Genomic DNA, 10,740 nt, shown 5'->3' on the forward strand with positions numbered 1-10,740 from the left:
TCTCTCAAAAACTCCTGCTGCCTCACAGGGAGCAACAGTCAAGTTAGGAAAATAGACCTTGCGTTCCCCTTGCAGAGTTTCCACCCGGGGGTGGTGATGGGCAGAGCAGCCGCTGCAGCTGGAGCGCTTTGTATGGCTACCCCAAGGTGCCCAGCCCGGCTGCCCCCGGGACTCGAGCAGGGTTTAACCCCTGTTCCGCAAAGCGGCTCCCGCCGAGCCTCCCCCCGCCCCGGCCGGCGTCGTTCCGGTCCCGCGCCAGCCGCACGGCTCGGCAGGGCGGCCTGGTCCGGCCCACCTCCCCGCGGGCCGCTCCGTGGCCGGGCGGGCTCCGCGGGCGGCCGCGCCGCCATGGCGGAGCAGGGCCCCGGCGGAGGCCGTCCCGCAGCGCCGGGGCGGAGCCGCCGCCACGATATAAGGGACGAGCCGGGCCGCTGTTCTGTGTTGGGAGTGCCGTGCCGCGCCGCGCCGCGCGGGTTGAGCCAGCCGGCCGGCGAGGCACGGTGATGGAGCTGCTGCGGACCATTGCCTACTCGCCGGGCGGCGGCGTCAAAGGCTGCGAGGCGGAGCTAGGCAGAGCCGCCGGTGGTGAGTCGCGGAAGAAGAAGACGGAAGAGCAGCCGCACCAGCACTCCCACCCTGCCGCCGAGGTCTCCCGAATTATAACCGACCCCACGACGGGGAAGCGCTACTGCTGCGGCAAGGTGCTTGGAAAGGTAACGGCCGCGGGGGGTCCCGTGCCCTCCCGGGGTGGTGGTGGGGGTACCCCGGCCCGGCCGTCCTCCTCGGCGGACTGCTGCCGCGGTGCAGAGCGCCGGTCCGGGTGCGGCGGGCGCTGCCTCTGCGGCGCCAGCCCTCGGGACGGGTTGCTTTTCTTCGGGAGGATGTTGGAGTTTGCTGCACTGCTGCCCCCCAACCTGCCCAGGGTCCGATTTGTCCCTGCGTTGCCCCGGTCCACACGCACTGGTTCCTGCCCCCGATTCATCTCTGCCCCTAAATACAAGTGGAATCGTGCCTTCAGCTCGGGCAAGGCTACAAAAATTACTTTGTTGCATGCAGGGCGGGGGGGAAGCCGCAACACGAACCTTCAGATAGGCGATGAACCTAAGACTTATCTTTTACCGAATTGTCCTGTGCAAAGGAAGTTATGCTCCTTGATGAATACGTGAGCTGGTGAATGGCTAAATGTGGGACTTCTTTCATACCTGCTATTATTGCCTTTTTCTTGTATGTCTCTCTAGGGTGGATTTGCTAAGTGTTATGAGATGACAGATTTGACAACAAATAAAGTTTATGCTGCAAAAATCATTCCTCACAGCAGAGTAGCAAAACCTCATCAAAGGGAAAAGGTGTGTGTGCATGAATGACTTCCCCCCCCCCCCCCCCAACCTCTCTTTGTGTGCCCAACTGTTTTTCTGAAATGGTTCTGATAGAGCTGCCTGCTCAACCTTGTGGACACTAGCAACACCTTCCCCCCCCTCCCCCTTTGTCTCTTCAGATTGATAAAGAGATTGAGCTGCACAGAATGCTTAATCATAGACATGTTGTACAGTTTTACCACTATTTTGAAGACAGAGAGAATATTTACATTCTTCTGGAGTACTGCAGTAGAAGGGTGAGCATCAACTGTCAGAAATCCAGTATTTACTTACCTAGAATCTGCAACTAATTTAAATGTGTGATGTGCAAAAGGTATTTTTCATGGCTTCTTTAATTGTCACTTCTCCATGCATTGATTTACTTTTGCTTAAGGTGAATTTTGTGTGTGAATGTTCAGTGACATTTCTGCCTTTGTTTTTCCTCTGCAGTCAATGGCTCACATCTTAAAAGCAAGGAAGGTATTGACAGAACCAGAAGTACGATACTACCTCAAGCAAATTGTGTCAGGGCTAAAGTATCTTCATGAACAGGAAATATTGCACAGGGATCTTAAACTAGGTAAGTTCTGTACCTTGCCTGCTTCAAAATACACTCTTCCAGCCCTGTCAGCATTGTACCACTTTACCACTTGTATGGCGATAGCTTAATTAATAGAATCAGCTCAGTCTGTCTTTACAGTGGAAACTTGGAGTGCTTAAGGGATGACATTAAGTATTTCTATTTAAAAAAAAAAAAAAATCCTGGCTAGCTTTTGGCTTTGAACAAAGTATGACTCAGCACCTGTGGCAAATGCATTCCTACCCTGCAAGAAAAGGACTAACTGGAATTTCTCTGTCTCCTAGGTAACTTCTTCATTAATGAGAACATGGAACTGAAACTGGGTGACTTTGGCTTGGCAGCTAGGCTGGAACCACTGGAGCACAGGAGGAGGTAGGAGCATCAAAAAAAATGTAAAGTGTAGTAGTAAATGAACCAAATCCATTTAGAAATGAGAGATCTTGTTTCATAGCAAAAGCTAATTGCTTCTGGGATCAGGATTTCCCCTTCTAGAAAATAGGCTGCTGTACTTTGACTTCTGCTTTCCTCTGAGCATTTGAATAATAGCAAGTGCCAGAGGCAGGTACCTGACTGACTAATAGTGCAGATATGAGTCTGCTGTTCCTGTATCATGAAGATACCATGAAACGTGTCTACACTATTAACATTCATACAACTCCTCTTTAGGAGTCTCTAAGCTCTTGTCTGAACTTGAGAGGAAAACCTGGCTGATGAAAAATAGTTTCTCTCCTCTTTCTATCTGAAATACTAACTGGCTCTGTGACCTCTTTAATTTGCAGAACAATATGTGGCACGCCAAATTACCTCTCTCCAGAAGTCCTCAACAAACAAGGGCACGGCTGTGAATCTGACATCTGGGCCTTAGGCTGTGTAATGCAAGTACTTCACTGCCTTTGAAATGAAATATTTCTATCACTGGCTTAGGCTTTTAAGAGTTCAAAGGGGATGCAGTACTGCATCAGTTTGCAACCCTTTATATGTCTAACCCAAGTGCAGAAATTCTCCTTGTTAGGAGATAGACAAAACCTTTTCAGTAGTTTTAGATAAGTATTGTGGGTGTGTAAAAATAAATAAAATTGGTTTCCTTTGCTTTTTAAACAGGTATACAATGCTGTTGGGAAGACCCCCATTTGAGACCACAAATCTTAAAGAAACATACAGATGCATAAGGGAAGCAAGATACAGCCTGCCTTCATCTCTCTTGGCACCCGCAAAACATTTAATAGCTAGCATGTTGTCAAAGAATCCTGAAGACCGTCCCAGTTTAGATGAAATAATTCGACATGAATTTTTCTTACGGGTTTGTGTTGTTTAGTGTTCTGGCTGAAAAAATATCCACCCTGTGGTCTAAAAATTATTTTTTTTTTTTTGAATCTCATTTCCACAGGGCTTTACACCCGACAGACTTTCTGCTAGCTGTTGTCACACTGTTCCTGACTTCCATTTGGCAAGCCCTGCTAAAAACTTCTTCAAAAAAGCAGCTGCTGCTCTCTTTGGTGGTAAAAAGGATAAAGCCAGATACTTTGACACACATAGTAAGTGGACTATAGCTATGCTTGAAACTTATCTCTATGCCATCAATGTCATGCTAGTAACGTACAGCTATGAGATAGTAGTGCAGCACTTGTATTTACATCTTGGGGCTTCCTTGGCTTAGTTTTAATGTCTTTATCAATAAGTATAGATGGTAGCCTGCAACCTACACCAACTTACATAAGTAAATGCTTCTTATGGCATACTGACAGTCTATATTGGCCATCTGTTAGAATGTAATGTCTACTAAAGTTTAGTCTCTTAGTGATCTGTGTATAATGGCACTGCTGTTCTGGGAAACTATGGCAGGTTTAGAAGAAGCTACTGGAGGGAGACAATACACTTTCTGCAGCTAACTTGTTAGGCTTTCTGTAATTGAACAGCACTTCCAGATGCAGCATTAAGTATTTTTCTTGTACTACAGACAGACTAGCTAAAGAAGACGAAGAAGTCTACAAGCTCAGGCATGATTTGAAGAAGACTTTGATAACCCAGCAGCACCACAAACACAGAACAGATGAGGTAAATGCAAGTGCAGTTTGATTCAAATCCAGTAACAGTTGGGTGGAGTAGCTATGATTAAATTATATTTGACTTGGATATCAGAGCTGGAGCTGTACACAGCATAATCAAGCTTAAATCATTAGCAAAGTTGCTTTAACAGGGCTTAATCAAGCTTCATCAAGATATGGTGTAGCCTTTGTAGGGAGACTATCAATTTTGTCTTTTGAGTAATTATTGTATCTGCCTAGACTCCATTGTCATCTGTGTGGAAACTTGTCTGCCAGGTGCTCTTTCCAAATACAGGGCTTCAGTTCATGATTAACTAGGACTTCTTAAAGAATAAATTGCTGAGATCTAACTCTACCATTTGGTGTTCAGGCCTGCACACAGCTGTTCCCTTGCTAGGGCAGGAGAGCAGAGGACTGATTAATAGCATGTAATATGCAAATTGAAGATCTAAAGAATGGAAAGACCTGGCATGCTTCTTAAAGCTCAGTCTAACAGCAGCTTTTTGTACTTGCTGGAAACATAAATTCTAGGGAAACTGGTATTAATCATTTGTTGAGAGACGGGAGAGCCATGCAAAGCTTGTGTATAAGCCTTGGCTTGTGTTATGTTTGATGTTTACGTCTGACATCTCTTCTAGGAGATCCAGCCTCTTATCACAACAGTAGCCAAGCTGGGGGCATTACCAGAAACTAAGCAGATTGGAGACTCTATTCGGATGTTAGTCAGAGGAACTTTGGGAAGCTGCAGCAGTAGCAGTGAATGTAAGTGCAGCAAAACGTAATCTCTCATTCTAAATCCCACCTTTACTTTCTTCATGTCTCAGACTTAGAAGCTTGAAACAAACAGCTGCTTTCCTCTCCACCCCCTATTTTTGATGCTCTAAATTTTACAGCCAATATTTTTTAAGAATTAAAACTGGAAAGCTATAAAGGCTAAACTTCCTAAAATTACAGTCTAGATAACTGAAAGGTTTAGAATTAAAGCCTGCTCTGTATGCTCTTGTCAGTCTAATAATCCTTTCCTTTCAGGCCTGGAAGACAGTACCATGGGAAGTGTTGTTGATACAGTCGCAAGGGTATTGAGAGGATGTCTGGAGAACATGCCAGAAGCAGACAGCATTCCCAAAGAACAGCTGACAGCATCCTTCCAGTGGGTTACAAAATGGGTGGACTATTCTAACAAGTATGGCTTTGGGTACCAGCTGTCAGATCACACTGTTGGTGTCCTTTTCAATAACGGGGCGCATATGAGCCTTCTGCCAGACAAAAAGTAAGAATGATTACAAAACTGACAACTAACTAAGGTGGTTTAAACTTGAAATGCTTTTATGTCTGTCTTTCTGTCTGTCTCCTCTTACAGGACAGTCCACTACTATGCTGAGCTAGGCCAGTGCTCTGTCTTCTCAGCCACAGAGGCTCCTGAACAGTTCATTAGCCAAGTAACTGTACTGAAGTATTTCTCTCACTACATGGAAGAGAACCTCATGGATGTAAGTTCAGCACCTTCTGGATCTTGAGCTGTTAAAATGGACCTTGCACTAAATGTGAACTGAGTGCTTAATGTAGTGTTTGCTCCCTTTCCTAGGGAGGAGATCTGCCCAGCCTAACAGATATATGCAGGCCCAGGCTTTACCTCTTACAGTGGCTTAAATCTGATAAAGCATTAATGATGCTCTTCAATGATGGCACATTTCAAGTAAGTTTGATAGCATCACCTGAGAAAATGTTTCTAAAATACTTTATTGCAATAAAACTAGATAAGTGCCAGAAACTGAGAGGAGAAAGCATACAAACAGGAACTCTTTTCTTTTGCAGGTGAACTTCTATCATGATCATACAAAAATCATCACTTGCAATCAGAGTGAGGAGTATCTCCTTACCTACATCAATGAAGAGAGGCTATCCACAACATTTCGTCTGACAACTCTTCTGGTTTATGGATGCTCGTTGGAACTAAAACACAGAATGGAATATGCTCTAAACATGCTGCTGCAGCAATGTAACTGAAGGGACTGACTCCATTTAAACCAAATGGACCCTCTTGTTCACTGTGCATCTACAGCAGAGATGGTAGAGCAACTACTATGTTGATGATGGATGTGTGGTGGTACAAAAACTTGACTGTCCTAGTATGCTGGGCACACATCTATTGGACAGAAGCCTAAACCTACTGTTGGACTAAAATGGTATGACAAGGAGTTCTTCGGACCATAGTTTTCCTTGCTTCATGTGTGTGTTAAGATATTTTTGACTTGAACTCTGAGCAGAGCATGACTGCTTGCTCTGTAAGAGAGCATTTCTGATGGTGTTAAACTGTGAATGTGCATCTGGAAAGGGAGAGCTCCATTATTGTGGAATAGCTGTAATAAGCAGCTTCTGGCTGCTTAACTATGAACTATGGCCATACTTTTTTTTTTTCCCCTTATTTTTCAAATACCCACACTTGTGGGTGGCAAAGTGCATTCCCTGTTAACAATTTTTTTTTTTTTAATTTATTACAGCTTAAAGTGAAGTATTTATTACACAACACTTTTTTTTCTGTACCTTGGCATTTTAAATATAAATCTGTTGGTAATAAAGAGAATGGAAATCTGAAGCGTCATTCTCCACTCTTTTTACAATACAACTTAACATGCCTTGCTTAGTGTTTTGCAGGTCTGCTTTCCTTATGCCATTTTAAGGTCTGCTACAGGTCAGGATATGAATGACAGGCTCTAAAATGGAGCAGTGTGTCCATGCCTATGCACGGTTGTAGTCACAAGCACCAATATGCTGCTGCTAATTATAGTAGCAACCCTAAAGCAACTGGATGAAGCTTGCAGAGTAGAGTAGAGGAAGTTTTAGCTTCCCAGCTAAAAACAAAAGTAGGGATCTCTTAATAATATTACATCCCAGAATTGATATTGATGTTTCACACTGACTGAAACAAACTCCTTACTTCTGGATGATACTCAGTGGAAACTAAAGCTGTATAAGCTTTTTCCTTTTATTTGCTGTGGAAGCATTGCTCTTATTCACCAAGGGACTTGAAGTATCCTGACAACTCAATAGTTGAATTAATTGTCCATACCCCTCACCTGTTTATCAGGTACACTGCTCTATTTTATGTGGTTTTTTGCCCTTGGTTAAATGGTAACCCCAGTAAAATAAAAATGCTGAGAAGATTAAGGGCTGATTTAGTATCAACTTTAGGCTTATTCTACCAAATTGGTAACATTAGACAACCACTGGTGGTATTAAGACCGAAGACCAGTTATGGTATGCCATAAATTCTCTAAAGCTGAGGACAGCATAAGGATGGGTTGCCTCTTACTACAATAAGAGTACATATATTAGAGCAATCACCTTCCTAAACTGAAAGCAATGCCATTTGTCTGTTAAACTATGCAAATACATGGGCCTATTGAGGACTCATGACTCAGTACAGGAGGGGAATGTCTGCTTGTGGCCTGGGCTTATTTCTCTCTACGTATTACATAGCACCTGGCCCTATATAAACACATAGCAGTCTTCAAGCAATTGTTCTGATGAAGCAGCAAGCAGCAGTTCAATCATTTATTTGGATTAATCTTTGTATAACTGAACCAGGTCTGTTCTGAAAGACAGAACTCAATTGCCACCAGTGTTTCAATCGAAGCAGCTGAAAACAAGGAACAGGCAGTCAATATAATGAAGTGTAGACTAAACAAAGTACTGATGTCAGCCCAAAATAGTGAGCTGAGGAGGTATCACTGGTTTGCTTCATCTTGCAGCAAGTGTGTATAAATGTGATTGTTTTCCTTGTATTGAATACCATACATTAGGTAATATTTATTTACTTCTCAAGTCTAGACAGGAGGACCTAATTGAGTTCTTCAGATGGATTCATTAATGTGACTCTAGGCAGTTCAGTGAAGTTAAATATATACTTGCTATAGTGAGCAGAATTCAGCTTCCCAGCTGTCTACTTTCTTCAAGGGATAATGATTGATTTTATTCCAGGGAGGCCATGACTTACCTCATTCTGCTGCACACATACAGCCATTGTTGAGCCCTTTTCTCTTACAAAGTAAGATCTCACTTTTTGTTTATGACACCAGTAAGCACACAGTTTGTGTGTATTTAAAACACAAAAATTACTTGCACTATAGTACTTAATTTCTTCAAATGGAAAAACAGTTCTTTGTTTGAATGTCTATGTGCTGGAGAAAGTATGAACCTTTACTTCAGCTGCTATAATTTCTTTGGGTATCAACATCTTTCTATGGCTGAAATTTAGGCTGGTATAAGCAAGTAAACTGACTTCAAGCATAGGATGTTTAAAAGTGGATGTAAAGGCCCCAAATCCTATTGTAGGATGCTAATTGGTTGTGGACAGTTGTAATGCACCTCACTCAAATACAGTTAAGTGAATCAGTTATCTGTATACAATGTGTATGTGTGGTACCAGGATGCTTGGTGCTTTCTAAATCCTTCTGTACCTTTCTGGTTAGTGCACTGTATCCTTACCTCACTTTTTATTTTCATATTGCAAAATAAGAGAGGCGTTTAGATCAGGTTAAGGAGAAATACCCATTTCAAAGTACACTACCTTCGCCCTAATCCCTCAGCCCAAGGAGGGAAAGCTGCTTTAGAATTTGTAATATAAGAACTTGCATCTGGAACAAAGGTTCTAAAATTCCTTCCCAGGGTGGATCCTGTCTTAAATAAGACACTATAGTGCACTAATTGATCTCCTTTACCCAATCACGTAACATCCCTGTTGTAATTCTGTGTATGAGAAGATTAATATTAGAAAAGTGCTTGTCCGCTCCTCTATATAACAAATGTCTTACCTTCTCTTCAAGAAAATTATACGGTCTGGATTTTATGCTTGTCAGGCAGTGATCCTAATCTTTTCTATTGAAAACGAGCTAATACAGCATAAGTTGGCAGATAGGTATGAGTGGTGGACCCAGGAAATAACATTGCCAAGAAAAAAAAATCTCTTGTACTCTTATCAAAATATCTTTATCAAATCTTAAAATATATATTTGCAAATATACATATGTACTTGTATAGCCCAGTGTACTAACGTGCCAGCAGCAAACAAGTCAAGGAAACGATTCAAATAGGTCATGCTTCAATGTTAACTTAATGTATTACCCAGTGATGCCACTAGTCACTCAAGTGTTCTGGGGCATTCTGTAATTCATTTAAGGTGTTCTGAAATTATTCCATTTCATGAAATCACTTCATATACAGTATAGGAGAAAAAAAAATTGGAGAGTTTGGGTTACATGCTACTCTGCAATATTGAACAAACTTCCTGACATCGTCCAGGTTACTTAGGAAACTAGAAAAAGATCCAATCACTTTAAAGCTATTTCATTACTTCTGAAAATAGTCAGATTGGAGAATGATCCTGCAACTACCCATGAATAACTGTGCATTTCCTGCCTGATTAGATGGATTAGATGTGAATTTTCAAAAAAATGTATAGTTTCTTATAAGTAATTATGAACCCCCAACTAGATACATACCTAAGGAATCAACCAGAATCATGCATGGCATAGACCATAGGTTTTTTCTTTTGGTCTGTTTTTATACTCTTTATGCCTTATTAACATCAATAATGGTAGACATGTCTGATTGAATTGTCACAATGTTAGACCAATACATACAAATTAAGAGATTAAACTCCACTTAAATATACAGTATTGGAAACAAATATCATGGTTCATCAGTATTTGGAAATTAGTATAATAGAAGATAAAGATTTAGCCTCTGGGATTTATCCGTGTAAATTAGCTTCAGCATAGAAACAAAACTGATTTGAAAGACTCTCATACTGACTTAGAAGCTAAGTTTGAAACTGTTGCAGGTTTTCTTCCTCTGCCATGAAATCATGGGAAAACAAACATTTTACGTTGTCCGTATCATGTAGATGTGATCTGGAGTAAGGTATTATCTTGATTGATCATTTATTGCTCTTTCCTACTTAGTATTTGAAGAAACTCCTTAAACTGGCACGATGGGGACATAAAAGAGTTAATGAAATCAATAGTACCTTGCACAGAAGCATTATTGGTACAAAATTGGCCCAGGTAAGGAGTTACTAAACACTTTTTCTTCAGAGGTTAAAAAGCAATAAGGTACTTTACAGTTACCTCCACAAAGGAAATTGACTGGAGGAATTGAATGAACTCCCCGGCACTTTGCCAGAATTTAGTGTTGCCTTCTTTTGAGGCAGGCCAGAAATGAAGATTACTCCATGCTCTGCCTTCCTTACTTATCTTGAATGATTCATGAAAATTACTGCTTATTTTCCATCGACAATTTCAAAAGCCAGATAAAGGAGAGGGTGGAACAACTGTGCTCTGTGGGTGAGTGGATGGGTGAGTGAGTGTCTCTCCATAAACTGAGAATCCTGGGAAGAGGTGGAGGGAGCTGGTAGTCAGCCCAGAGCCCTAGACATGCAAGATGCTCCCTTTCTCCTCACTAACCTAACCCTTCCCAATGACTTCAGCACAACCTCTGTAGTCTTCCCACCAGAGAACAATCCCGATCTTTCTCCTGACCTGTTAGACTTAATCCAGAGAAATACTCATATTCTGACTGCGGATATTGAAAGGATAGATAGTTCATATTAAAATTCTTTTTAATTCAACCATTTTAATTTTAAAAATTAAGTTCGATCCTCACTCCACAGCATATTTAGTGCATTACTACTATTATTACTAGAGATCTCGGCTAATCCTTTTTCCCTTCCTGGAGATCACATTTCTACCCTCCTGATTAT

General features: G+C 41.9%; 1 protein-coding gene across 2 annotated transcripts; it reads left to right on the forward strand.

The window, feature by feature from the left end:
- Nucleotides 1–458: 458 nt before the first annotated feature.
- LOC143172088 (serine/threonine-protein kinase PLK2-like) lies at nucleotides 459–6,568 on the forward strand. 2 transcript variants are annotated; one of them, XM_076361331.1, is made up of 14 exons: nucleotides 459–713; nucleotides 1,239–1,346; nucleotides 1,496–1,612; nucleotides 1,806–1,935; nucleotides 2,220–2,307; nucleotides 2,715–2,810; nucleotides 3,037–3,235; nucleotides 3,323–3,470; nucleotides 3,893–3,990; nucleotides 4,619–4,742; nucleotides 5,010–5,250; nucleotides 5,341–5,470; nucleotides 5,566–5,676; nucleotides 5,796–6,568. In XM_076361331.1, the coding sequence occupies exons 1-14, from the start codon at nucleotides 504–506 to the stop codon at nucleotides 5,985–5,987; spliced, it is 1,992 nt and encodes a 663-aa protein (XP_076217446.1). In that variant the 5' UTR covers nucleotides 459–503; the 3' UTR covers nucleotides 5,988–6,568. The 2 variants fall into 2 exon arrangements, with proteins under 2 accessions (XP_076217446.1, XP_076217447.1); XM_076361332.1 differs by lacking the exon at nucleotides 2,715–2,810.
- The last annotated feature ends 4,172 nt before the right edge of the window (nucleotides 6,569–10,740 follow it).

Source organism: Aptenodytes patagonicus, chromosome W, assembly GCF_965638725.1.
Source record: "Aptenodytes patagonicus chromosome W, bAptPat1.pri.cur, whole genome shotgun sequence".
NCBI lineage: Eukaryota > Metazoa > Chordata > Aves > Sphenisciformes > Spheniscidae > Aptenodytes > Aptenodytes patagonicus.

Bases quoted from the DNA above. Each gene is read 5' to 3' on its own strand.
- LOC143172088 (XM_076361331.1), top strand. From the start codon at position 504: ATGGAGCTGCTGCGGACCATTGCCTACTCGCCGGGCGGCGGCGTCAAA. The intron at 3,236-3,322 runs GTTTGTGTTGTT...TCATTTCCACAG, and splicing joins GACATGAATTTTTCTTACGG to GGCTTTACACCCGACAGACT. The intron at 5,251-5,340 runs GTAAGAATGATT...CTCCTCTTACAG, and splicing joins AGCCTTCTGCCAGACAAAAA to GACAGTCCACTACTATGCTG.